General features: G+C 43.4%; 1 protein-coding gene across 1 annotated transcript in view; it reads right to left on the minus strand.

Annotated features, from left to right (window-relative positions):
- HHLA1 (HERV-H LTR-associating 1) overlaps positions 1 to 23,562 on the minus strand; it is an 87,398-nt gene that overhangs the window by 20,725 nt on the left and 43,111 nt on the right. Inside the window, exon 9 of the mRNA XM_030189934.1 lies at positions 3,944 to 4,100. Within this exon, the coding sequence (XP_030045794.1) occupies positions 3,944 to 4,100 (157 nt within the window). The remainder of the gene's footprint in view (positions 1 to 3,943; positions 4,101 to 23,562) is intronic.

Here is a 23,562-nt window from a genome sequence, read left to right on the forward strand (position 1 = left end):
GCCTGTGTCATCTGAGGTCTGGGCATCAGCCCGGGAGCAAAGAGGATTAATTGTAACATAGTAAGTGACAGCAAATAAAGACCTGAATGGTCCATCCAGTCTGCCCAATAGTCACACTCATTATCAATTCATGATTAAATCAATGAGTGTGATATTATATACCTGATTATGGTCTTTCCTTGGTGTTTCTGGAACATAGACCATAGAAGTCTATCTGGCCCTATCCTTATGTTCCAATTGCTGGAGTTGCCATTGAAGCCCACGCCAGTCTATTCGTCTTCTCATTTGTGGAACACAGACTGTAAAAATCTGCCTAGCACTGTCCTTATGTTCCAGCCACTGAAGTTGCTGTCTAAGTCCTTTCCAACCCGTCCTAAACCAGATTGCCATGTATGAGACACAGACCATACAAGTCTGCCCAGTATCAGCCCTAGTTCATCACAGCCAGAGTCACCATCTAAGCATCACTTGACACATCCACACACATGCAGGCATTTAAGGTTAGGTTTTTTATAACTTCCATTTTCTAATTAGAGATCCTCTGTGTTCATCCCATGCCTTTTTTAATTCCGTCATCATTTGTGTCTCTACCACCTCCTTAATGGAAGTCTTTCCACATTTGTGCTGTTAAAGCAAGGAAGAAGAGGAGGAGGAGGAGACAGCACTCAAAGATTTTGGTACTCGGTAGATGAGAGGTTGGTGCAGGTGCAGTTTATACTTCCACGGGAACCCCGCAGAACTGCTTCCGTTCCCGTTGGAACCTCGTTCCTGTGCAGGTCTCTAGTCTGAACTTGAAACATAGAGAGGAGCAGAGCCTTTGGAACACTATCTTTGGTGATAGGCATGGGCTGGAGCTGTACAAAGTGTGAAAAAATCCTCTTTCAGAGTACCTTGCAAAATATACCTTAAGGAAGGAGAATACAGGAGTTCTTCTGAGGGAATATTGGAAGAACAACTTATTTAAAGATTGGAATGCTCCTGTAGTTTCAAGTTGAAGAATAAACTGAATAAAAAGCTGCTGACTATGGAGTGGTCATTTTGGACTAGACAGTGTACCACTCTCCTCTCAAGACAGCCTATGTAAACTCTCAGCCTTGCTTCCCACAAGGGTTTTGGACCTTGACTTTTGAGTTTCTGGGGAGAAGAGGGTAACCCTACCCACTATCACTTCTTTCTCCAGGTGGAGGCACCACGTGCCAAGTGAGTGAGTGGGGGGTCTGATGGAGTCTGTTGTTCGCAGGGGCTCCAGCCCATTCAGACCCCGGACCCAGAAGCTTACATGCAAAGGGGCATTACACTTATCAGTCACCTAAACCAGCCCCAAAATCCACAATGGAGACTGACTTTCTAAAATTTCAACAATTTTCTTTCAACAACTGAAAAACAGAACAGAACTTACTACATGCAGTCTGAAATGTGTGTGTATGTATGGGGGGGGGGGGAGGTAAGATGATGGAATCAGAATGGACTGTTTAATGCTGGAGATGTTGCAGATGTCGGAGATGTTGGTAGGCTTAAAGTTGAACTGGAAACTGAAGCGACTATGAGGGCCATGGGGGAGGGGGGGACTGAGATTGAAGGAACTGGTTAAAAGAGAGTACTTTTCAGTGGAGGAGAGGGACAGAGCTGGAGCAGCTTACAATGAGCCAAGATGGAGCTGCATTCTTGCATAGAGGTCTATAGGATAAGACTAAGGGATAAAGGGCCGAGGAACTAGCCAATAGGGATAAAGCATGTGACTGAAACAAGACCCATGAAGGTCTCTCTGTGAATGGAGTAAATGAGTCACTTGCAAGGAGTGACCTATGAAACAGGAAGTGGTTACAAGTTTAGAATACACATTGATGCTACAAATACAAATGCAGTATAAATACGAACACACAGCAGTGGGTCTAGATCATCTACTAAAGGAAACTGAACATCAAGTAGTTTAGTTGGGCAGATCAAAAATGCTATTCTCTTTGCATGAGATTTGGGGGAAAATTATCAAAGTGGCCTACTATTAAAATGTATTATTTTATTGTTAACCCCAGTTATTAGTAACTAGGTCTCATTGTATGAATCTTATGCTAAAATAACATTAGCTAATGGTAAAATAATGGTAGCCCATGTCGATAATTATGCCCCTAAAGGCTATTAGGATTAGCGATATTAGATATAAAATCCTGTATGATTTTGTTTTTAGTTCATTTTTTTCCATATCTTGATTTTCTTGGTGCAAGCAAATCCTTAGATTGGGCATGGCCACTGTGGATGACCTTTCTCTCTTGTAATGCAACAGAAACTCTATGAATTCTGCATTATTCAGTTTTTCTTGGGCAGTATCATTTTGCCATAGGTTCACATTGGATAGTAAATGCTGAATGACAACAGATAGGCAAAATTAATTTAGATTTAAGGTGCTCTTACAAACAATTCAACCTTATATCTTAGTTAAGATGGCTGGTTCATCGATTCTCAATCATAGTTTATTGCATATGCAAATGTTTTATACGGTATATATTTAGGGATAAAGAAAATAAGGCGTCTGTTATGTTCGATTCTCACAGTGACTTACAAAGCACTTAGAGGTCCGTGCTCAAAAGGTTTATCCAGTTGAATTTGTCTTCTTAGCCAAAAAACTCTTCACAAATTCCACCACCTTCACTAATTAGCTACATTTTGTGTGAGCAAATTATAGCCCAAATAAAACTTAGGGATCCTTTTACTAAAGTGCGCTGAAAAATGGGCTGCGCTAGTGTAGGCACGTGTTTTGGGCGCACGCAGATCCAATTTTCAGCGCACCTGTAAAAAAGACCTTCTTTAAAATTTTTGCCGAACAAGGGCATGCGGCAAAATAAAAATTGGTGCGCGTCCATTTTGGGTCTGAGACCTTACCGCCACCCATTGACTTAGTGGTAAGGTCTCATGTGGTAACCATGCAGCAATCGTCTATGCATGTAGAATGATGATTACCACCCGGTTTCCACCGCACGCGTAGGAAAATACAAATTATTTTCCGGTCCGCGTAGTGGATGTGCATAAAAAATGAAAATACTGCCCAAGCCACTAGGTAGCTGAGCGGTAACTCCAAATTGACACGTGTAAGATGCGCATATGCACATACGCAGCTTAGTAAAAGGGCCCCTTAGCCTGGTAAAAGGAGGTGGCACTGGAGCACTGCTTGGGCACAGAATAATGTTAATCGATCCAACAGTGATATTCAGTGCTGGCTGGCCAAGTATAAGACCTGAAGTTCAGCCAGGTAACTTTGGGGCCCTTTTACTAAAGGGTGTTGAGCCCTCAATGTGGGATTAACACACAGAAACAGGCTACTGCGTGACTGTGCTCAGGGGCATTGCAGTAGTTTACTTATTTCCACATATTAAACGATATGTTACTGAATTTTTTTTATATTTTTCTATCATGGGGAATGGCATGGTTGTAGAGTGAGCATGGAAGTGTTAGTCAACTGGCACTTTATACTTACCACATGCTAGCCGGCTAATGTGGAAGCACTTAGCATCTCTTAAATAGGAGGCAGTAAGTGTTCCTGCATTAACTTGGGGCAGGTAGCATGTGTTAATCCAAATCTCAACACATTATCTGCAATAAAAACTGTAGGAATGCCCCTTCTTGATATAATGTTAGTTTTGGGCATGCCACATGTTAAAATTCAGTATTATAGCACGTTAAGCCCAAAACTTTATGCATTTTAGTAAACAATCCCCTTTATCTGTTTGACATTAGAATGAATATTCAGTCTGCACTGATTCACTTTTCTCTGACTAACTTTATCCGACTGTGGCTAGATAAAAATTGACCTTCCATTTATCTCATTATACATACCACTAGTATGAGCATCTAGTTTGTCAGTTCCTAAAATAACTCATTGGTATTAGTTTGTAATGTTACCACAAAACAGAACAGAAAAATGAAAGCAGTAGAATACATTTCAGATTACCTGATTGTTTCAATTCTTGCATATCCTCTTTGGCTAACACAAAGGCACTGCTGAAAAAATCTACAGAGTTCCATCACACAAGGATTTATGATTTGAATAATGACCATAAGAGATGGGGAAGTCACTGCTATTTCTTTAAAGTTTGCCTGTGAACATCCTAGAAGAAACATATACAGGATAGATCCGCTGAGATACATCATCCATGTGCAAAGATGACCTATGCCCAGTAATAGAACAGGGCAGTAAAGAATCTGCCATGCCTAATTCTATTTCAAATGAGGCACTGAATATGCCAGATGGTGCAAATTGCATCAGCACTAATTCAGAATGCATTGATTCGTATATTCTTATCCTGGAGAATTTTCCAGCAAATAATACCCAAAAGTTTTTAAAAGTATCCCTTGTGAATAAGAACACTTTGTACTCAAACATCCATTAATCCCACTCAATATGGGTCCAAGTTTCATCTTCTGGCTCCTTCAGGAGGAGAAATATAACCATACTAGTAAAAAAGGCCCGTTTCTGACACAAATGAAACGGGCGCTAGCAAGGTTTTCCTCGGAGTGTGTATGTTTGAGAGAGTGTATGTGAGAGTGACTGTGTGTGAGAGAGAGAGTGAATGTGCGAGTGTGTGTGTGTGTGTGAGAGAGAGAGTGAGTCTGGGTGCGAATGTGTCTATGAGAGAGTGTGTGTGTGAGAATGAGAGTGTGTGCAAGTGCATATGTGAGAGACAGTGTGAGAGAGAGTGTGTGTTTCACATAGATACAGTGTGTGCGAGAGAGAGAGTGTGTGTGAGACACAGACTGTCTGTGAGACTGAGTGTATGAGACCAAGAGAGTGTGTGAGTGACTGTGTGACACATAGAGAGTGAATGTGATACAGTGTGAGACATGGAGTATGTGAGAGACAGTGTGTGAGAGTGAGAGAGTAAGAGAAAGACATTGACTGTGAGAGAGAGAGACGCTGAGCTCTGGCTTTGCTTCAAGGAATTGACCAATCCTATTTAATAGAATGCACCTCCAACATTCTGAAGCCAAGAAACCTCGTGTGGTTGGTCACTTCTGCTTGTGACAAACCCAGAAGTACGTGATGTCAATTCAGGAGATGGATACAGAGAGCAGGAATGCCTCAGCCATGCAGTCAGCTTCAGAATGTTGGAGGTGTGTTTTGTTATATAGGATGAGTTACATACATATATTCTAAGGCTCTGCACAAGTGAGAATTAACAGGTGTGTTTCTACCATCTGTTAACTGACAAGGGTCTTGTAGAACATCTTTAGCATCATATCTATGTTAGTTGAATGTTCTAATGCATGCTTATTAGGTGTATCAGTATTATGCTAACATTGTATTATATCTCTGGTATTTGAATTCCAGTGCTGTTAATTGTATATATTTTTGATACTGTTTCACGGTAGTTCTGTTATCAGATTTCAATTTACTGTTTTCAAGTTTACCTCATCTATTGTATTTAGTGTATTCTTGGTTGTTTTACTATTGTTATGCTGTTAACAAAATTGTAAGTTTTATGTTAAATTGTACCTGCTGTACACCGCCTTGGGTGAATCTCTTCATAAAGACAGTTAATAAATCCCAATAAATAAATAAATGATTCTATGCTAAAAGTAATCCACATAAATACATCTTTCAAGTATATATTCAAGTATATATTTTTACTGCTATAATTGTCTATTGCTTCTGTTTGACTTATTCTCGTTGTACACCGCCTTGAGTGAATTCCTCAAAAAGGCAGTAAATAAAATCATAATAAATAAATAAAGCATCTGTATTATAGCTCCTCTATGCTTCCTTTTCTTTAGAGTATGCATATTCGGGTCTTCAAGTCTCTTCTCAGACATCTTTTGGTTGGTACAAACTCCATATCATTTTTTTCACCTTTCTGTGAACCATTTTAAGTCTTTTTATGTCCTTAGTGCTCAAAACTGAACAGAATAGTGGGGCCTCACTAACAACTTGTACAGGACCATCCACACCTCCTTTGTTCTGCTGGTTATGCCTCTCTTAGTGCAGCCTAGCATCCTTCTGACTACGGTCACTGCCTTGTCACACTATTTTGCCAACTTGAGATCCTCAGACACTATCCCTGAAGCTGGGCCGGTTTTACACATGGTGGGGCCCAGGGCAGAAATTAAGGAGGGGCCCCTGTTCCCCCTTTCTCTGATCTCCCCACCTACATTGCTACTATGCAGTCCAGTCATCTCTTCCCCTTCTCCTCACTACAGTTTGTCTCCCTCCCTTCCACTCACCTTGCGGTCTTCTTTTCAATTTTTATTTCCCTTCTCATAGCAGCCCTGGCATGGCAGCCATCCTCACAAGCTGCCTCCGGCTGTCCCAAAGCTTGCCACAATCTGCCCAGGTAGAAACAGGAAATTGTTTCACAGGGAGGAGGGGGGGGGGGATTATGAGAAAGAGAGGGAAAGCTTTGGGGCAGCCGCAGGCAGCTTGTGAGAATGGATGCCGTGCTGGGGCCCCTCTGAGAAGGGAAATACATTTTTAAAGATCAGAAAGGGAGGAGGAGATGGACTGTGGTGGGAAAAAGGTGAAGAGGTGCCAAGACTGTCGGACCTCCTGGAACTGTGGGCCCAGAGCAGCTGCCCTGTTTACCCCCCACCCCTAACGCTAACCCTGACCCCGAGGTCTCTCGCCCGGTCCGTGTATATCAGCCTCTCTCCCCCCCATCACATACAGCTCTTTTGGAGTTCTACTTCCTAAGTGCATCACTCTGTATTTCTTTGCATTAAATGTAATTACCAAATACATTCTTCTAGTTTTTGTAGATCATTTCTCATATTTTCTACTCTCTCTGGGGCAGGGGTTCTCAACCCAGTCCTTGGGAAACATCTAGCCAGTCAGGTTTTCAGGATATCCACAAAGAATGCATTAGCTAAATCTGCATCCACTACCCCCATTGTATGCAAATCTATCTCATGCATATTCATTGTGGGTATCCTAAAAACCTGACTAGATGGGTGTGTCCTGCAGACTGGGTTGAGAACCTCTGCTCTAGGGTGTCCACTCTATTGCAAATCTTCATGTCATCTACAAAAAAAAGGGCAAACTGTTCCTTTTGACTTCTTGGCAATATCGCTAACAAGTATTTTGAATAGAAATCAGCCCCAATACTGACTCATCATTTTATCCTTCAAAATGAATAATAAAAAAAAGAGATGCCAAATGAAAAGGGAAACTAAAGGGTGCACCCTTACTTGTGGTTTTGCTGCACAGTAAGACATTTTTACTGCATGCCGCAAAATGGATGATTTCCTATGTCTTATATTAATGGCTATGTGCTACTGTTGCCATTAGTGTGTAGCCATTACTGTGCGTGCACTTACCATCACCCATTTTGTAGGCAGTAAGGGCTCATGCAGTATTCCTACACTAAATCATAATATAACTGCGCTAACTGATTAGCTCAGGAATGCCCACTCCCCTAAAAAAAAAAGAAAATATTTTTTTACAGCGTAGTTAGCACTCACAGGTTTGGCATTTACTACAGGATATCTAAGCACGTCCCATGGTATAATATTTTAAGTTGTATTAGGTATGCATTAGTGCCTAATGTAGCTTTGTAAACAGGCCTCTAAATCCCTAACTTAGGGGTCCTTTTACTAAGGTGCGCTGGAAAATGGACTGCGGTAGTGTAGGCGAGGGTTTTGGGAATGCGCAGATCCATTTTTCAGTGCGCCTGTAAAGGCCTTTTTAAAAACTTTTGCTGAAAATGGACATGCGGCAAAATAAAAATTGCCGTGCCAGCCATTGACGTAGCGGTAAGATCTCACCCGGTAATGAGTGGTAATGACCTACGTGCGTCGGATGCCCCTTGACGCGCGTAGCTGGAGTGCATCAGAAAATAAAAAGTATTTTTCAGATGTGCATAGCAGACACACGCCAAAAATGAATTTACCGCAAGGGCCACGAAGTAACCGGGCGGTAACTCCAAATTGGTGCATGTTGGGCGCATGTAGGTGCTTACGTGACTTAGTAAAAGGACCCCTAACTCTACCGTTGCACTGTCTTGAGCATATGGCACTCCTCCCCACCCTCTCAGTAAAAAACAAAACAAAACAAAAACTACTTCCATTAACTCTTCCTCTCTTTGACTAGATACAATGATCTTCAAGTTGTTTTTACTTTTTAATTTGAAAATACCTCCTTCTACTTTATTTGAAGTCTACTGCCAAATGTTTCTAACATAGCTCATGTTTTCAATTTTACAGTGCTGTGTTTTGCTGCTTTCAATGCCGAGTCCCGTCAGCCTCGCCATTTCAGGGCTCCTGCCTTGCTTTACTCCCCTCCCCCCCGTGCCCCAGTGGCGTGCACAGAAAAATCTGCCTCCAGTGCTGTGGCTCGGCTGCCGGGTTTCCTTAACTGTGTACTGTAAGCAGGGATGGAGAAGACGTTACAGGGCCTTTGCTGGATCAGCCTTCAGTTAAGCCCCCCCCCCCCCAACCAGCCAGGCCTCAGCAGTATCCCATGGCCCACAGCCCCATCAAAGCAAGCACAGGCTGCAGTACTCTCTGAGTCTGCATCTGCCACCACCTGCACACAAATTAGAGAAACTGAAGCCCAGTTGCCCAGGTAAAATAAATGTTTTAACATGTACAGTGAGTGTAATGCTGGTGGTGGGCCTCTGGGTGGGAGTGGGCTCTTCACTGCCTAGGGGAGAAAAAAGGTATATTTAATAATTAAATATACCTTTTTTCCCCCTAGGCACCGGAGAGCCCACCCTCTTCCATAAACTCACCAACAATAAGTACCCAGGTTAAAAATTTAAAAAGGTTGTTTATATTTTTAAAATGTTGGTGGGTTATTGGGTGGGGATGGTCTCAGGTGTCCAGGTTAACTTTAAAAAAAAACCCAAAACTTTATATTTAATGTAGGCAGGTTTTAGGGTGGGGATGGGCTCTGCAGTGCCCAGGACATTAAAAAATAAAAGGTTTTATATTTAATACTGGTGTGCTTTATAGCTGGCGACAGTTCTCTTTTGCCTCTCAACACTGGCACTCAGTGCATGCTTGGTTTACACGCATGCACAGGACAACTGAGCATGCACTGGGTGCCAGTGTTGGGTGCCTATGAAGAGCTGCTGCCGACTGTGAAACTGTGTTGAAGAAAGTCTTGGTCACATTCAAGGAGGTTTCCAGCTGGTGGGGGCTTGGGGATCCCTGTCAGCTCAGGTATTTAAAGGTTTGAGTTGGGGGAGATGGGATGTGGCGATTACATATACCCACCCAGTTTCCCCAGTGGCCCACCCAAAATCTTAGGTCTGGCTAAGCCTCTGGTAAAAGGGTCCCTAACAAAATAATATTACTGTCCATTTCCATTCCAAGGATTCAGGAAGAACCGTTCAATTTATAATTCAAATCTGATAGCTGTAAAGTCAGGTACATATCCTGCAAATCTGGTTTCCTGATCCAATGAAATTTTGTCTTAGTTTTATTCAATTTCAATTTATGAGAGGTAACCTAATTCTCTATTAATTCCAGACAATGCAATAATTTCAATTGAGTATCATATTCAGTCTTAGAGAGTGGAAGGAAAACAGTAATGTCATGAGCTTAAACATATGACTGAATATTGTTCTTCTCTAGAACTACCCCTAAAGACTGCATCAAAATGTTGAATACAGTGGGAGAGGGAGGTGAGCCTTGAGGAACACCACAGCGGGCCCCCAAAGTATAGTTCCCCTCTCATTTTGACCATATAAGATCTTGTGTCTAAAAAAAAAACCCCTGAAACCAACTGAGAATCCTGTCTTGAATTCCAAATTCATGCAAGATATATACAGCAATGATTGATGGTTAGTTAAGTCAAAGGCACTGGTAAGATCAAATTGTATTATTAAAGAACAACACCCCTGACTCAACATCTGATTGCTAAGAGCAATAAGTGAGCCCACCACTGTTTCTGTACTGAACCCTTTTCGGAACCCAGACTGGAAGATATGAAGTCGCTGAAATTTATCTAAGTAAGAGACCAATTAACTGGTAACCCATCCTTCCATAATTTTTATCAAAAAGGGAGTCAAGGCAACCGGATGATAATCAGGCAACATCATGGACATCATCACCCTTTTTATTCTTTGGTATAGTTGTCAAAACAATTTTGCCTCCAGTGGGGGGGGGGGGGGGGGGGGGGATGCCAGTAGCCAGATGACTATTTATCTAATCTGAGATAACAAAAGAAATGATGGGGAAATAAATTTCATTAGATAAACTGGACAAGGGTCTAGAATAGTCATACCCGAATAGTTGTTGTTTAATATCATTAAGTAACGGCAAGTCAAACCGACAACATAAGCGATCAACAGGACAAGCCAAAGGATCTGAATCTCCCAATGTAGGATACTGATTTTTAGCCAGTAACTCAGACTGAATACCTTCCACTTTATTCTTAAAATATAGAGCTAACTCAGTTGAAGTAGAGAATATGGTCTCATTATTAGAAATGAGACCATCAACAGTCAGCAGAGAATCAGTTATATAATTTCTTAGGATCTAAACGATCCAAACCAATTTATTTAGAATACTATTCTTTTAAACAGCCAGTTTTTCAGACTTGTTTACTATGGTATTCCTTGGAATGTGAATCTGGCCCTAATAGTATGTATTTGTAATGGGATTTAGAGAGAGTGAAGCATAGACCTAGAAGCTTTTCCCAAGAGGGGGGAAGGAAATTGACATGCAATTTCTTGAACTGTATATCCATTTCCTTTAAAAGAAGAGCCCTAATCTTAACTTTCACATTCTATTTACTTCGTAATCAAAAATGTTGTGTTACTTGCTGAGTAAAGAAATTATTCTCTGAGCTTGATGAGATCTGTGTATACTAGTTGAAGTTTTCTTCATTTTTTCTTTTTCCCTTGCTTTCAATTCTAGTTTAAAATTCACAGAATTGATTATCCAATAAAGAAGTCCACCAAATACTCTGCAGTATCCACAAATGAAATAACTGCAATTTTGGTTTTTTTTTTTTGTCTTACTGTTGTCTACACTTCAAGTTGCCTCTGCATTTATGTTATATGATAGTGGGGTGTTATATAGGGTATCATTGAATGAAAAATGTTCTGTTGAAATATGCCTCTATCCTCTGATGCTGACGTTTGACTAATATGAAATGGCATGCTTATAGCAGTGACAAAATAAGGGACCCTTTTCCTGAAGCTTAGGGCGCTCTAAATGCTAAGAAGCCCATAGTAAAAGCACTCTTAAAAACACTGTCACTAAAAAGCTGTTAGAATGCTTCATCTATTGTGCTCCGCAGGACCACCTAATGTAGCAGGAATTTAGTACAAAAAAAATAAACATTACTCATTGTTACTAAGCTTTGGAGTGGAGGAGTGGCCTAGTGGTTAGAGCACCAGTCTTGTAATCCAGAGGTAGTAGGTTCAAATCCCACTGCTGCTCCTTGTGATCTTGGGGAAGTCACTTAACCCTCCATTGCCTCGGGTACAAACTAAGATTGTGAGCCCTCCTGGGACAGAGAAATATCCAGTGTACCTGAATGTAACTCACCTTGAGCTACTACTAAAATAGGTGTGAGCAAAATGAAAACAAATAAAATAAAAAATATCTTTACAGAGGAAAATAAGACCAAAGCAGTTTACTAAAGAGAGGCCCCTTCCCTTCCATCCTTCTTCCTACCCAGTTATACTCCTCTAGGGAGTAATTCTAGAAAAGTGTGCCTTCATTCAGGCACCTGAAGGATACCTATGTGGTGCCTATTCTATAATAGAAATAAGCGCTTACTTTTTAGTACAGAAAACTAGCATGGGGTCCTTTTACAAAGTGTCAGTAAGCCCAGCGAGGGCTTACCGCATGCTACCGCCAGTCCAATGCGGCCACCAGCAGTAGTTCTGGCTTGAGCGTGTACCATTTCCGGAGCACCAGAAAAAATATTTTTTATAGCCTGGCGCTAACCTGGCATTAATTGAGCTTTGCCGCGCACTGTCCAGCTACCACCAGGTTACAGCAGGAGCCCTTACTGCCACCTCAAAGGGTGGCAGTAAGTGCTCCCTGCCACTTGGCCATGCAATACACAAAAACATAAGAGTAGCCATACTTTGTCAGACCAATGGTCCACCTAGCACAGTATCCCATTTCCAAAGAGTGGCCAAGTAGTAGAACTCCAATTATTAGCAACATTCCATGCTACCAATCCTGGGGCAAGCAGCTACCTCACCATGTCTGTCTCAATAGCAAACTATGGACTTCTCCTCCAGGAACTTGTCCAAACCTTTTTTAAACCCAAATACACTAACCGCTGTTACTACATCCTCTGGCAAAGAGTTTCAGAGCTTAACTATTCGTTGAGTGAAAAAAATATTTCATCCTATTTGTTTTAAAGAATTTCCATGTAACTTCCTTGAGTGTCCACCATTAACACACCCTGACATGTCCCCTTGTGTTTTGAACGAACTTCTGATGGACTTAATGATTTGGACATTTTTGTGAGAAAATCATCCAAATGCTGCTTTATGCCACTTTTTAGTCTTTTTATTTTGGCTTGAAGCAGCCGATGATATAAGCTGCCAGAAATACTACCCAGATAGTGATCTACTGAAATTTAACCTTGACCTTGGAGCCTTCAGCATGCAGTCTAAGACATTTGTTTTACACCATAGCTGCAGGCAGATACATTAAACTGCCAGATGTCCTACCACCATAATAACATTGATCTCATCTGTTGTGTAAGAAGGAGGAATGGCAGAGGACGGAAGGCATTTCTGAAAACACAGTTGCTAGCTACTTACATTGTGCTTAATAAATTAGTCAACTTGTTCCATATGTCTGGTTTCTGCTTTCCACCTCAAGCAATGAAATATGTAAAATCTCTAGCCTTTGGGTCCAGTAACATGATGGTGATGTTTAGGCTTGTGTCACTCTTCTGTATGGAGCTACTTATGAACATGCATAGTATTATAAAGTAGATACTGTATAAAAGTGAATGTATTAAATTCAATTACAGAACTTGTATTCTGACTTTTCATTCAATACAAGATACAAAGTGAAGCATAATACATAATCATACAATTAAAATAATCATCTTAATATAACAAATACACATATTTTTATGGAGGCTAATTTTATAAAAATTAACAAACTTTTTTGCTCTATGAATTGTGTAAACAGCAGGTCCAAATAAGGGTTATATATTAAATCAATCTAGAAGCCACAACTACCCCGAGGAGAGTCATAGACTTTTCATCAAACCTCTAAGGGGTTACTATTACCTGCTTCAGCCAGTGCTGAAAAAACAGTGTTGGAAAACAACCCCACAAGGGAGAAAAAACCACTGTTGGAAAAAAAACAGCTTTAACTTATAAATCCCCCCCTAAAAAATCAGCAGAATGATTTGTGCTTTTCCTCCTGACACAGCTTCAGCGAAACAAGAAGGGCCCCTTGGGGTTAGTAGCTTTGAAAGTTTGGGACGCCTTGGACTGTATTGGGTTGCAGCAAACATGCAAGTGAATGAAGCAGTGGGCCCAAACAGCAATACACTTCCAGCTCAGTATAGCATTCCAATCAAACTTTATCACAGCAGAATTATTTTGTTTACCAGTAAGTTTAGTTTAGTTTTTTTTTTTTTTTTGGGGGGGGGGGGGATTTATAAGCTAAGACAGTTTTGTTTTTTTTTTCAATGGTGGTTTTTTCTCCCTTGTGAAGTTGTTTTCCACTGCTGTTTTTTCAGCGTTAGCTGAAGCCAATGATAGTAACCCCATAGAGGTTTGGTGAGAAGTCCATGACTCTCCTCGGGGTAGTTGAGGCTTCTAGATTCATTTAAAATATAACCCTCATCTACTGCCCCGCCCCCACTCAGGCTGCCACCATCTCCAGCCCCCTTACCTTCCTGCATCTGCTCCTCCCTTGGTCTGTCACTCTTCTGCTCCTGTGTGCCAGGAACCAGGTGATCTCCTTAATGCAATCACCCAGGTCCCGACACAAAGGAGCAGGAGAGAGACAGAGACGGACCTTGGTGCCCGGCAGATGCAGGAAGGTAAGGGGGCAGGGGACGATGGCGGCCTGAGTGGGGGGGGGGGGGGCAGTGGTCCCTGATGTGCATAAGTTAGAGAATACTTTAATTTATGTGCATCCCTCCTGTCTTTACATGCCTGCAGTTTCACCAACCCCAGGATTCTATAAAGGTTGCCCTAATCTGGGTGTAATCCTGAGATGCAAGCCCAACTAAATTGCTTAATGAGCCGTTAACACAGAATAATTAGCTGCTAACAACTGCCCGTGTGCGATTCTAGAAAGAACCACACCTAAATTCTCTTGCACACCAGGGGCATAGCTACGGGTGGGCGTGGGTGGGCCCAGGCCCACCCAATTCCAGCCCAGGCCCGCCCAGCGCCAGCGCCAGCTCCCATTGCCGCGGCGCGCGGCGCTAGAAAAAGAAGAAGCGCTCAGCTGACTGAGCTGAGCGCCAACGCATCGATAAGAACAAGAAAAAATGTTTTTAAAAAAATGCGGCACCGCAGGCAGCCTCGAAGCATTGGCTGCTGGCTCTGTGCAGGCTCCTCCCGTCTCTTACATCACTGCCCCTGTAGCAAAGCAGGGGCAGTGACGTAAGAGACGGAAGGAGCCTGCAGAGCCAGCAGCCAATGCTTCGAGGCTGCGTGCAGTGCCGCGTTTTTTTTAAAACATTTTTTCTTCGTCGGGTTAGCGACGCGTTGGCGCTCAGCTCAGTCAGCTGAGCGCTTCTTCTTTTTGTAGCGCCAGCCCTGCTGCTCATCAGGAAAAGCAGCAGTGGCCGGCAATGGGAGCTGGGGCTGGTGGGCCTGAGTGGGAGAGGGAAAATGGATGGCAGGATGGGGAGAAAGAGGAAAAATGGAAGGATGGGGAGAGAAAGAGGGAAAACAGATGGGAGGATGGCAGAGAAAGAGGGAAAATGGAAGGATGGGGAGAGAAAGAGGGAAAACAGATGGGAGGATGGCAGAGAAAGAGGGAAAACAGATGGGAGGATGGCAGAGAAAGAGGGAAAATGGAGGATGGGGAGAGAAAGAGGGAAAACAGATGGCAGGATGGCAGAGAAAGAGGGGAGATGGATGAAAGGATGCAGAGAAAAAGGGGAGAGTGGAAGGATGTGGAGAGAGAAGGGACACTGAACAGAAAAGGGTAGAGAGATAGACACTGGTTAGAAGGAGGGAGAGAGACATTAGATGGAAGGATCAGGAGAGAGGGTAGATGGGTGGAAGGATGGGGAGAGAAAGAGGGAAGACGCTGGATGGAAGGGTAGGGAGAAAGAGGTGACACTGGATGGAAGGATGCAGAAAGAAAGAGGGGAGACTATTGGAAGGATGGGGAGAGAGAGGGGAGACACTGGAAGGATGGGGAGAGAAAGAGGAGAGCTGCTGCATGGAAAGGGGGAGTAGTGAAAGATTGGAGAATAAGAGGAAGGGGCATGGGGAGAACAAGGGTGAGAAAAAGATGAAAAGCCATAAGTAGATGAAGGAAATTAAAGAATGGATAGTAAGAATGAATTAAATCTGGACACAGAGAGAGGCAGAAAAATATTGAAGAAAGCAAAGAAAAAGGAGAGAAAAATGACAAATGGCCAGGAAACCCTGGCAGAAGAGTTAAACGAAAGAAAGCAGAATCTAGAGACACAATGAGACAAAGTAAATGGCCATACAACAAAGGTAAAGAAAATAATTTTATTTTTAATTTAGGATAAAGTAATATGGTGTTAATAAAGTTTCAGAGACCAATACTTCCTTCCTTAGGTCAGGAGAGGATACCGTAACAGCATTATACTGACCTGAGGCAGGAGGTTTTGGCCTCTGAAAGCTCACTGAAAAGGATGTTAAGCTATTAAATAAATTGTCTGAAATCTGATGCACTGAAAAGCAGCACTTTACCCTGTGTGACAAATGCATCTGAGTGTGACTACATTTTGCTGGGGGGGGGGGGGGGGGGGGGGGGGGGGGGGTACAGAGAAAATTTTGTGCCCACCCACTTTGGGTTCAGGCCCACCCAAAATTGGCAGTCTGGCTACGCCACTGTTGCACACAACCCAAAAGGGGCATGGCCATGAGAGGGGCAAGGGCATTCCAAAATGTTATGCATAGTGTTAAAGAATTGAGGAGGGGGGATGGGTGCCCAACTTGCACATCAGCATTTACACCTGGTTTGAACTGGCGTAAGTCCTGTTGCCTTGTCTTCATCATGGGAATCACTGCTGCATGCTATTCTATAAAAGGCGCTCATCCCAGAGTGTCCTTTATTAAATAGCACTGAGCACTGATTCTTCCCGGCATCCAAATTTGAATGCCATTTACTGAACCTAATCCTCACATCTCTCCCGCCAATACTAGGTTACTCTAGTATTCTATAGTGGAATCTGGGCATTCGGATGTTATAGGATAAGCTCTCACCACACAGCATTAAGGCACCTACTTATAGAATTGCCCCAAAAATTCATACAATATGTGTGCTGTATGCATGAACCGGGGCGTAGCCAGACTTCAGCGGGAGGGGGGGTCCAGAGCTCGAGGTGAGGAGGCACATTTTTACCCTCCCTGGCGCCGCCGACCCCCCCCCTATTTTTGACCTCCCCGCCGCCATCACCACCTTTGACCCCCCCCAGCGCCAACCCTTTCAACCCCCTCTTCCAGCCGCCGCCAACCTCCCCCGCTGCCAGGTACCTTTGCTGGTGGGGGTCTCAACCCCCGCCAGCCGAAGTCCTCTTCACTGGCGCAGCCGCGTTGCTGATCTGCAAGGGCAGGCTTCTGTTTGTGTGAGTCTGACATCCTGCACGTATGTATATACATATATTCTGGTACTTATTTTGTACCAGGGGCAATGGAGGGTTAAGTGACTTGCTCAGAGTCACAAGGAGCTGCAGTGGGAATCAAACTCAGTTCCTCAAGATCAAAGTCCACTGCACTAACCACTAGGCTACTTTGTGTGTGGAGCCCTTACTGCCTCCTAAATAGGCTCCAGCAGTTACCTGGCAGTAAATAATTGAGTGGTATATCATTTGGAATATGCAAAGGGCAATGCTATAACCTAGGCATCCACATTTTCACATGTGTTAGGCAAGTAAACGTGTAGGATACTGGTACTTGTGGGATTTTTTTTCTCTCTTCTCTCCTCCTTCATTTCCTTGTTTTTCCTTTCTATTTCTTTTTAGACTGTAAACCACTTTGTCTTGCCGGAAGGGCGGTGGTATAACAAATATCATAAGAACATAAGAATAGCCATACTTGGTCAGACCAATGGTCCATCTAGCCCAGTATCTGCTTCCAAGAGTGGCCAATCCAGGTCACAAGTACCTGGCAGAAACCCAAATAGTAGCAATATTCCATGCTACCAATCCCGAGACAAGTAGAGGCTTCCCCCATGTCTATCTCAATAACAGACTATAGACTTTTCCTCCAGGATCTTGTCCAAACCTTTTTAAAACCCAGTTACACTAACAGCTCTTACCACAACCTCCAGCAGTGAGTTCCAGAGTTCAACTATTCTTTGGATGAAAAAATATTTCCTCCTCTTTGTTTTAAAAGTATTTCCTTGTAGTTTCATCGAGTGCCCCCTGATCTTTTCACTTTTTGAAAGAGTGAAAAATCGATTCATTTTTACCAGTTCTACACCACTAAGGACTTTATAGACCTCAATCATATCCCCACTCAACCATCTCTTTTCCAAGCTGGAGAGCCCTAACCTCTTCAGCCTTTCCTCGTAAGAGAGGAGTTCCAATAAACATAAACATACACATTATCCCCTGGATTCTATATAGCGTGACTTAAGTTTCGTGTGCAATTATAGTTGTAGTCTGTATTTGCACATACAACTTAATTAGTTAACGAGCCAATCAGTGCTGATAATTGCCAATTAACAAGCAACTATTTACACTAATTGCCATTAATTAGAATGCAAGTGCAGAACTAAGCACATTCTATAACGCGATGCGCGTAAATTCTAAGTCTCATAGTTGAAAAGGGGTATGGCCATGAGTATGGAATGGGTGGGTCATGGGCATTTCTAAAGTCTATGCATATGGTTATAGAATACACCTGGTCTGCGCCTAATTTAGTCATTGGCATTTACACCAAGTTTTACTTGGCGCAACTGCCCAAAACTAAATTTAGTTGCAAGGATGGGTGCTCAGCGCATTCTATAAACTACATGTAAATTTAGGCTTATTCTAAACTTTACACCTAAATTAAGGCATACTTTGTAGAATACACTTAGGCGTATTTCACTTTGGCGCTGCTCTGGAATTTTCTGGCCTTTTCTTTTGGGTCTGCTTATTTCTGTTTGTGTTCCTGTGAGTTTCCACTGATAATTACAAGACAGGAATTTCTGGCTGACCACAAACTGACAAGACCATTGCCATGACATCCCAACCAACTGTCTTGTTACAAACAAACTTACCCCCCCCCCCCCCCCCCGTTGTCATGACATCCCAACTGTACTTGCAGGATTGCTGATTGGGTGATATATGAGGTTTTTCCTTTGTGTGATCGGAAGGGTATATAAGTAACTGTTCATCTAAAGAGACCATGGTTGCCAGGTGGGCGGTTTTCCCACCCAATTGGGCGGTATTCCGTGACCCGCTGCGGGAAATTTTTGTCTGCTGCGGGTTGCGGTTTTTTGGGCTTTTTGGGGGGGTTTTCTGCTGTTTTTTGTGCAGTTTTTTGGGCCGCGGGGGTGGGGCTAATGTCATTTTCGGCGGGGTTTGATTATGTTTTGGGCAGGGTTGATGACGTTTTGGGCGGGGCTGATGACGGAGGAGGCGGGGTTGATGACGACAGAGGCGGGGTTGATGATGGCGGGGGTGGAGCTGATGCCGGCAGAGGCGGGGTTGATGACGGCGGGGGCGGGGTTGATGACGGCGGGGGCGGGGTTGTTGATGGCTGGGGCGGGGGTGTGAACATTTTGGGCGGGTTTGGGGACTGGGTAACTGGCAACACTGAAAGAGACTCTGTGAAACATCACTGACCTAACTTCTGACAAGAGCAGGTACTGTATGTAGGAGACTTACTGACTTTATCAATATGCAGCGAACAGAATAAAGGAATCCTAAATATTCAAGCCTTGCCCAAGTTGTATATTAACCCTTTAGTGTCCAATGTTCCCATCAATCTGTTCCCATATGGCTTATTATGGGAACATTGGACACTAATATCATGTCACCTTACTGGGTTATCTGTTGAAGAGCTGGGCAGGCTGCAAAGCTGAAGCAAGATTCTGTAGCATATTGCTAACACTGCTTTACATTTCTGCTAAATTTATCTTGTTATCCAGACTTTCCCTTCTTTTCTTTCCTCCTTTCAAGTTACATACTGGGAAATACATGAATTGATAGTCAGATTTTTGCAGCTCTTTTGCCACCTTATGGTAAGAATGTGCAAATGCAGAATCCAGCCTAGCTTCTTTAGTAGAAGTGATCATTAAAAAGCCATAAAACTCCGTGGAGTATTTTATATTGATTTTTTTTTTTTTTTTGCTGCATTTGAACTGTTTGTCAGCAGCCTTGTCTGTGTTAAAAAGAATGCCAGGTCTGTCACAAAAGTCCCTTCCAGGAAAGGGGTAACCAGTAAAAATGCAAAATTCTCAGCAGGTGACTGTGTTGGTATAACCTCTACTGATTTATATAATCATTCCTACCTATCTCAAGAAAACATCTACTGTACTTAATATGCATAAGACCATTGTGTACAATACATATCCAGTAAGAGGTCCTGTTCTGAAATGTTCGAACTGAAGACACTCTTCACACAAGAATGCAAGGAAAAAGGATTGTTTATACTATTACTTTGCTGGTTCTGCAGTTCACATAATAGCAGAAACAATCTCAAAACAAATGGGTTATACAAACAGTTATATTCAAGACACAGATATCGGCAGTTCAGTTCATCAAATATAGATTTGTTTTTCTTGTGATGTGCATCAGAGTTTGTGCACATTCTGGTATTTGACACTCTATCAATTCATTAGCCAAGTAAAACATATGAGCCTTATTGTAATAAGTTCACCAATAGTTGAAATAGTTCAGTAGAAATCTGTGTTAACAATCACTGATGACTTTTTAGCTAATTTCACAGAATTTCCTTCTGCCCATTCTCCTGTTAGAGTTCATTTTTCTAATTATATTATTTTATGGCATTTATCTAGGCTAGGAAAGCTCTGAGGTCACTGACTACTGCATGTAAGCATTGTCACATAATAGCCAAACAAAAAAAAAAATCAATATGGAGACTAAATTTCTTATTGTATTAAGCACCAAGGGGTCCTTTTACCAAGCAGTGGTAGAAAGGGCCCTGCGCTAGCGGCAGGGGTCGTTTTTGCTGTACGCTGAGGCCCTTTTTACTACAGCGGGTAAAAAGGCTGAAAAAAGACACGGCCATGTAGTACGATTGCTCTTACCATGTGGTCATGCAGGGGGGGGGAGCTCTTACTGCCACCCATTCAGGTGGCATTAAGGGCTCCCGCTTTAATCTGGTGGTAACCGGGTAGCACGCAGCGCTGCCCGAATACCGCTGGGTTAGGGTTACCATATGGCTCCAGAAAAAGGAGGACCCCCTGATATGCCAGGACACCAACTGGGCATCCTAGGTCAGTGCGGTGGACTTCAGAAAAAGCTCCCACATGCATAGCTCCTTTACCATGGGTGCTGAGCTCCCAACCCCCTCCCCCAAAACCCACTACCCACAAATGTACAACACTACCATAGCTCTTAGGGGTGAAGGGGGCACCTACATGTGGGTACAGTGGATTTTGGAGGCCTTCCATTTACCAGCACAAGTGTTGTAGGTGGGGGGATGGGCCAGTTGACACCTGAAGACTAATCTCTCCGAAAACGTCCTTTATTGGAATAAGCACATTTACTCACAGTTAACTGCAGAGGTTGAGCCCCACTGGCAACGAGTCTCCCTGGTACTGAGATTAGCAGTAGGTCAGAGCTGGCAGAATGCTGTACAATGCCCTCTTTCAGCCACATTCAAGGTAAGAACTAAGTTGTCTAACGTGGCTAACACAGGAAAGGGAACTAAAACTGGCTTACAAAAATGGCCACTACCGTATGGACTACAACAGGAAACACAACAGGGCACACTCTGACCCAGTAGGCAGGGGGAAAAGCACCATGGGAGAAGAGCCTACCAACTACCAACATCGTGAGACTGTAACACAAGCTAATGAAATCACGGAGCCCAATACCCTACACCCACCACAATGCAATGCTGATGTGACCCTGTAGTGCACCCGAGAGCCACATCTGACCCAGGAAAAGGCTGTGAGAGGATCGAACACATTCTGCTGTCATGGAGGTGGGTACGGCATTTGAGGCTGGCATATAGGCTGGGAAAAAAGTTTTTAAAGTGGTTTTTGTTTTTGGTGGGAGGGGGTTAGTGACCACTGGGGGAGCCCGTGGACGTCATCCCCGATTCCCTCCAGTAATCATCTGGGCAGTTGGGGCACTTTTTGGGGACTTGTTCATGAAAAAAATGGGTCCAAAAAAAGTGACCCAAAATTGCGGTAAAAACGCCTTTTTTTTTTTTCGATTATCAGATACAGATGCCCATCTCTTCTCGGCTGATAACCACGCCCTAGTCCCGCCTCTGACACGCCCCCATCACCTTTATTCGTTTCCGCGACAGAGTGCAGTTGGAAATGCCCAAAATCGGCTTCCGATTATACCGATTTGGTAGCCTTTACGAGAAAAACGCCCATCTCCCGATTTGGGTCGAAATATAGGCATTTTTCTCTTTCGATTATAAGCTGGATAGTAATCCAATTGGTTAGAGAAATTAAATATCTCGGGGTGACATAAGATTCTTCTCTCTCGTTTGCTAACACATTTTTCAATCTTCTCAATACCAATGTTTTGTGAAAGATCTTAACTAACAATTTAAGATTAACTTTAAACGAGAGAGAAGAATCTTATGTCACCCCGAGATATTTAATTTCTCTAACCAATTGGAGTCTAATTTTAAGCATATTCCATAGAGATCCAAGCCGAAATCTAGGCGTATTCTATAACAACGCAAGTAACTTAATTGGACTGCACCGAGATTTTTATGAAGCGTCCAGCAAGATCTACTAAGGACTGCAGGACAGTTTTCCTGAATGCAATAGCAGATTTTTGTTTGGAACAGTAAGATTTATAAGAGATCTTTATCTCAACCCCTGAGGCAGGCGCTGGTGAGTGCCGAAATGTGGCCCATGTTGGGTCATCTGCTATAATAAAAAGCACCCTCAACGTTCTGAAGCTGACTCCGTGGCTTCAGTGAAGGGTTCGTAAGTGTGTCATCGACTCACCATCTCTCTCAGCCCCGCCCTCGCATCAAAACATGATGATGTAGAGGGCGGGCCCCCCACCCTCGCGTCAAAACGTGATGACGTTGAGGGCGGGTAATCAGAAGGCAGGACTGAGGGAACAAACTCACCTCCAACGTTGTGAGAGAGCATAATCGCTGGATGGCTCGAGGGGAGGGCAGGGGATACAGGAGAATCACTGGGTGGCTGGAGGGGGGTAGGGGAGACGATAATCGCTGGGTGGCTGGAGGGGGGGGGGGGGCCAGGGGAGAGAAGAGAATCACTGGGTGGCTGGAGGGGTGCAGGGGAGAGAGGACAATCACACACCCTCTCTCACAGACACACTCGAACCCAGTCTCACTCTCTCTCTGTCACGCACACACACTCGCACGGTGCTGCCAACCAGGCAGAGGGGGGGGGGGGAGAGGCAGGGGGTCCTGAGACCACAGGTGAGGGGGAACACAGAGGGAGGAGGGGGTCCTGAGACCACAGGGGAGGGGATCCTGAGACCAGAGGGGGGAGGGGTCCTCATACCAGAGGGGGAGGGGGTCCTGAGACCACAGAGGGAGGGGGAAGGTATCTCTGTCGCATACACACTCTCTCTCACACACACTGTCTCATAGTCAGTGTATCTGTCTGAAACACACTCTCTCTCACACTCACTGTGTCTCACATACGCACTCGCACACACTCTCATTGAAACACACACACTCTGATTCTCACACACACACTCTCTCACAGACACACACACTCATACATTCACTCTCTCTCTCTCTCTCACTCTCTCTCACACAGTCACTCTCACACACACTCTTTCAAACATACACACTCTGAGGAAAACCTTGCTAGCGCCCATTTCATTTGTGTCAGAAACGGGCCTTATTTACTAGTTTCTAATAAAGACTGTATCACTGTTCCAGTTCTGGAGTCCCTTTTGTGCTTTGCTTTTTTGCTATTATTTTGTGTATACTTTTGAACCCTCTCTTTCTACTGTCTGCCATTAGTGTGTGGCCATTTAAAAAAATTACAAAGGGGGCACTTACTGCCACCTATTTTGTAGGTCATAAGGACTCCCACATTCAAGCTAACCAGTTAGCGCACAGTAATATAGATAAACCGGTTAGCGCAGGAATGCCCAATCTCTGTCCGACATGCCCCCTAAAAAATTACAAAAAAATATTTACCATGTGGTTAGCACACATGTTACAAGACAAATTGCATTTATAACCCACCTTTACCAAGCTAGTTCTAGACGGTTCACAAAAAGAATAGACAATTCTCAGGACAAACAACAAAGACAGTAACATTAAATTAACAATCCCATATTAAGGC

Source organism: Microcaecilia unicolor, chromosome 1 (assembly GCF_901765095.1).
Source record: "Microcaecilia unicolor chromosome 1, aMicUni1.1, whole genome shotgun sequence".
NCBI classification, from domain to species: Eukaryota; Metazoa; Chordata; class Amphibia; order Gymnophiona; family Siphonopidae; genus Microcaecilia; species Microcaecilia unicolor.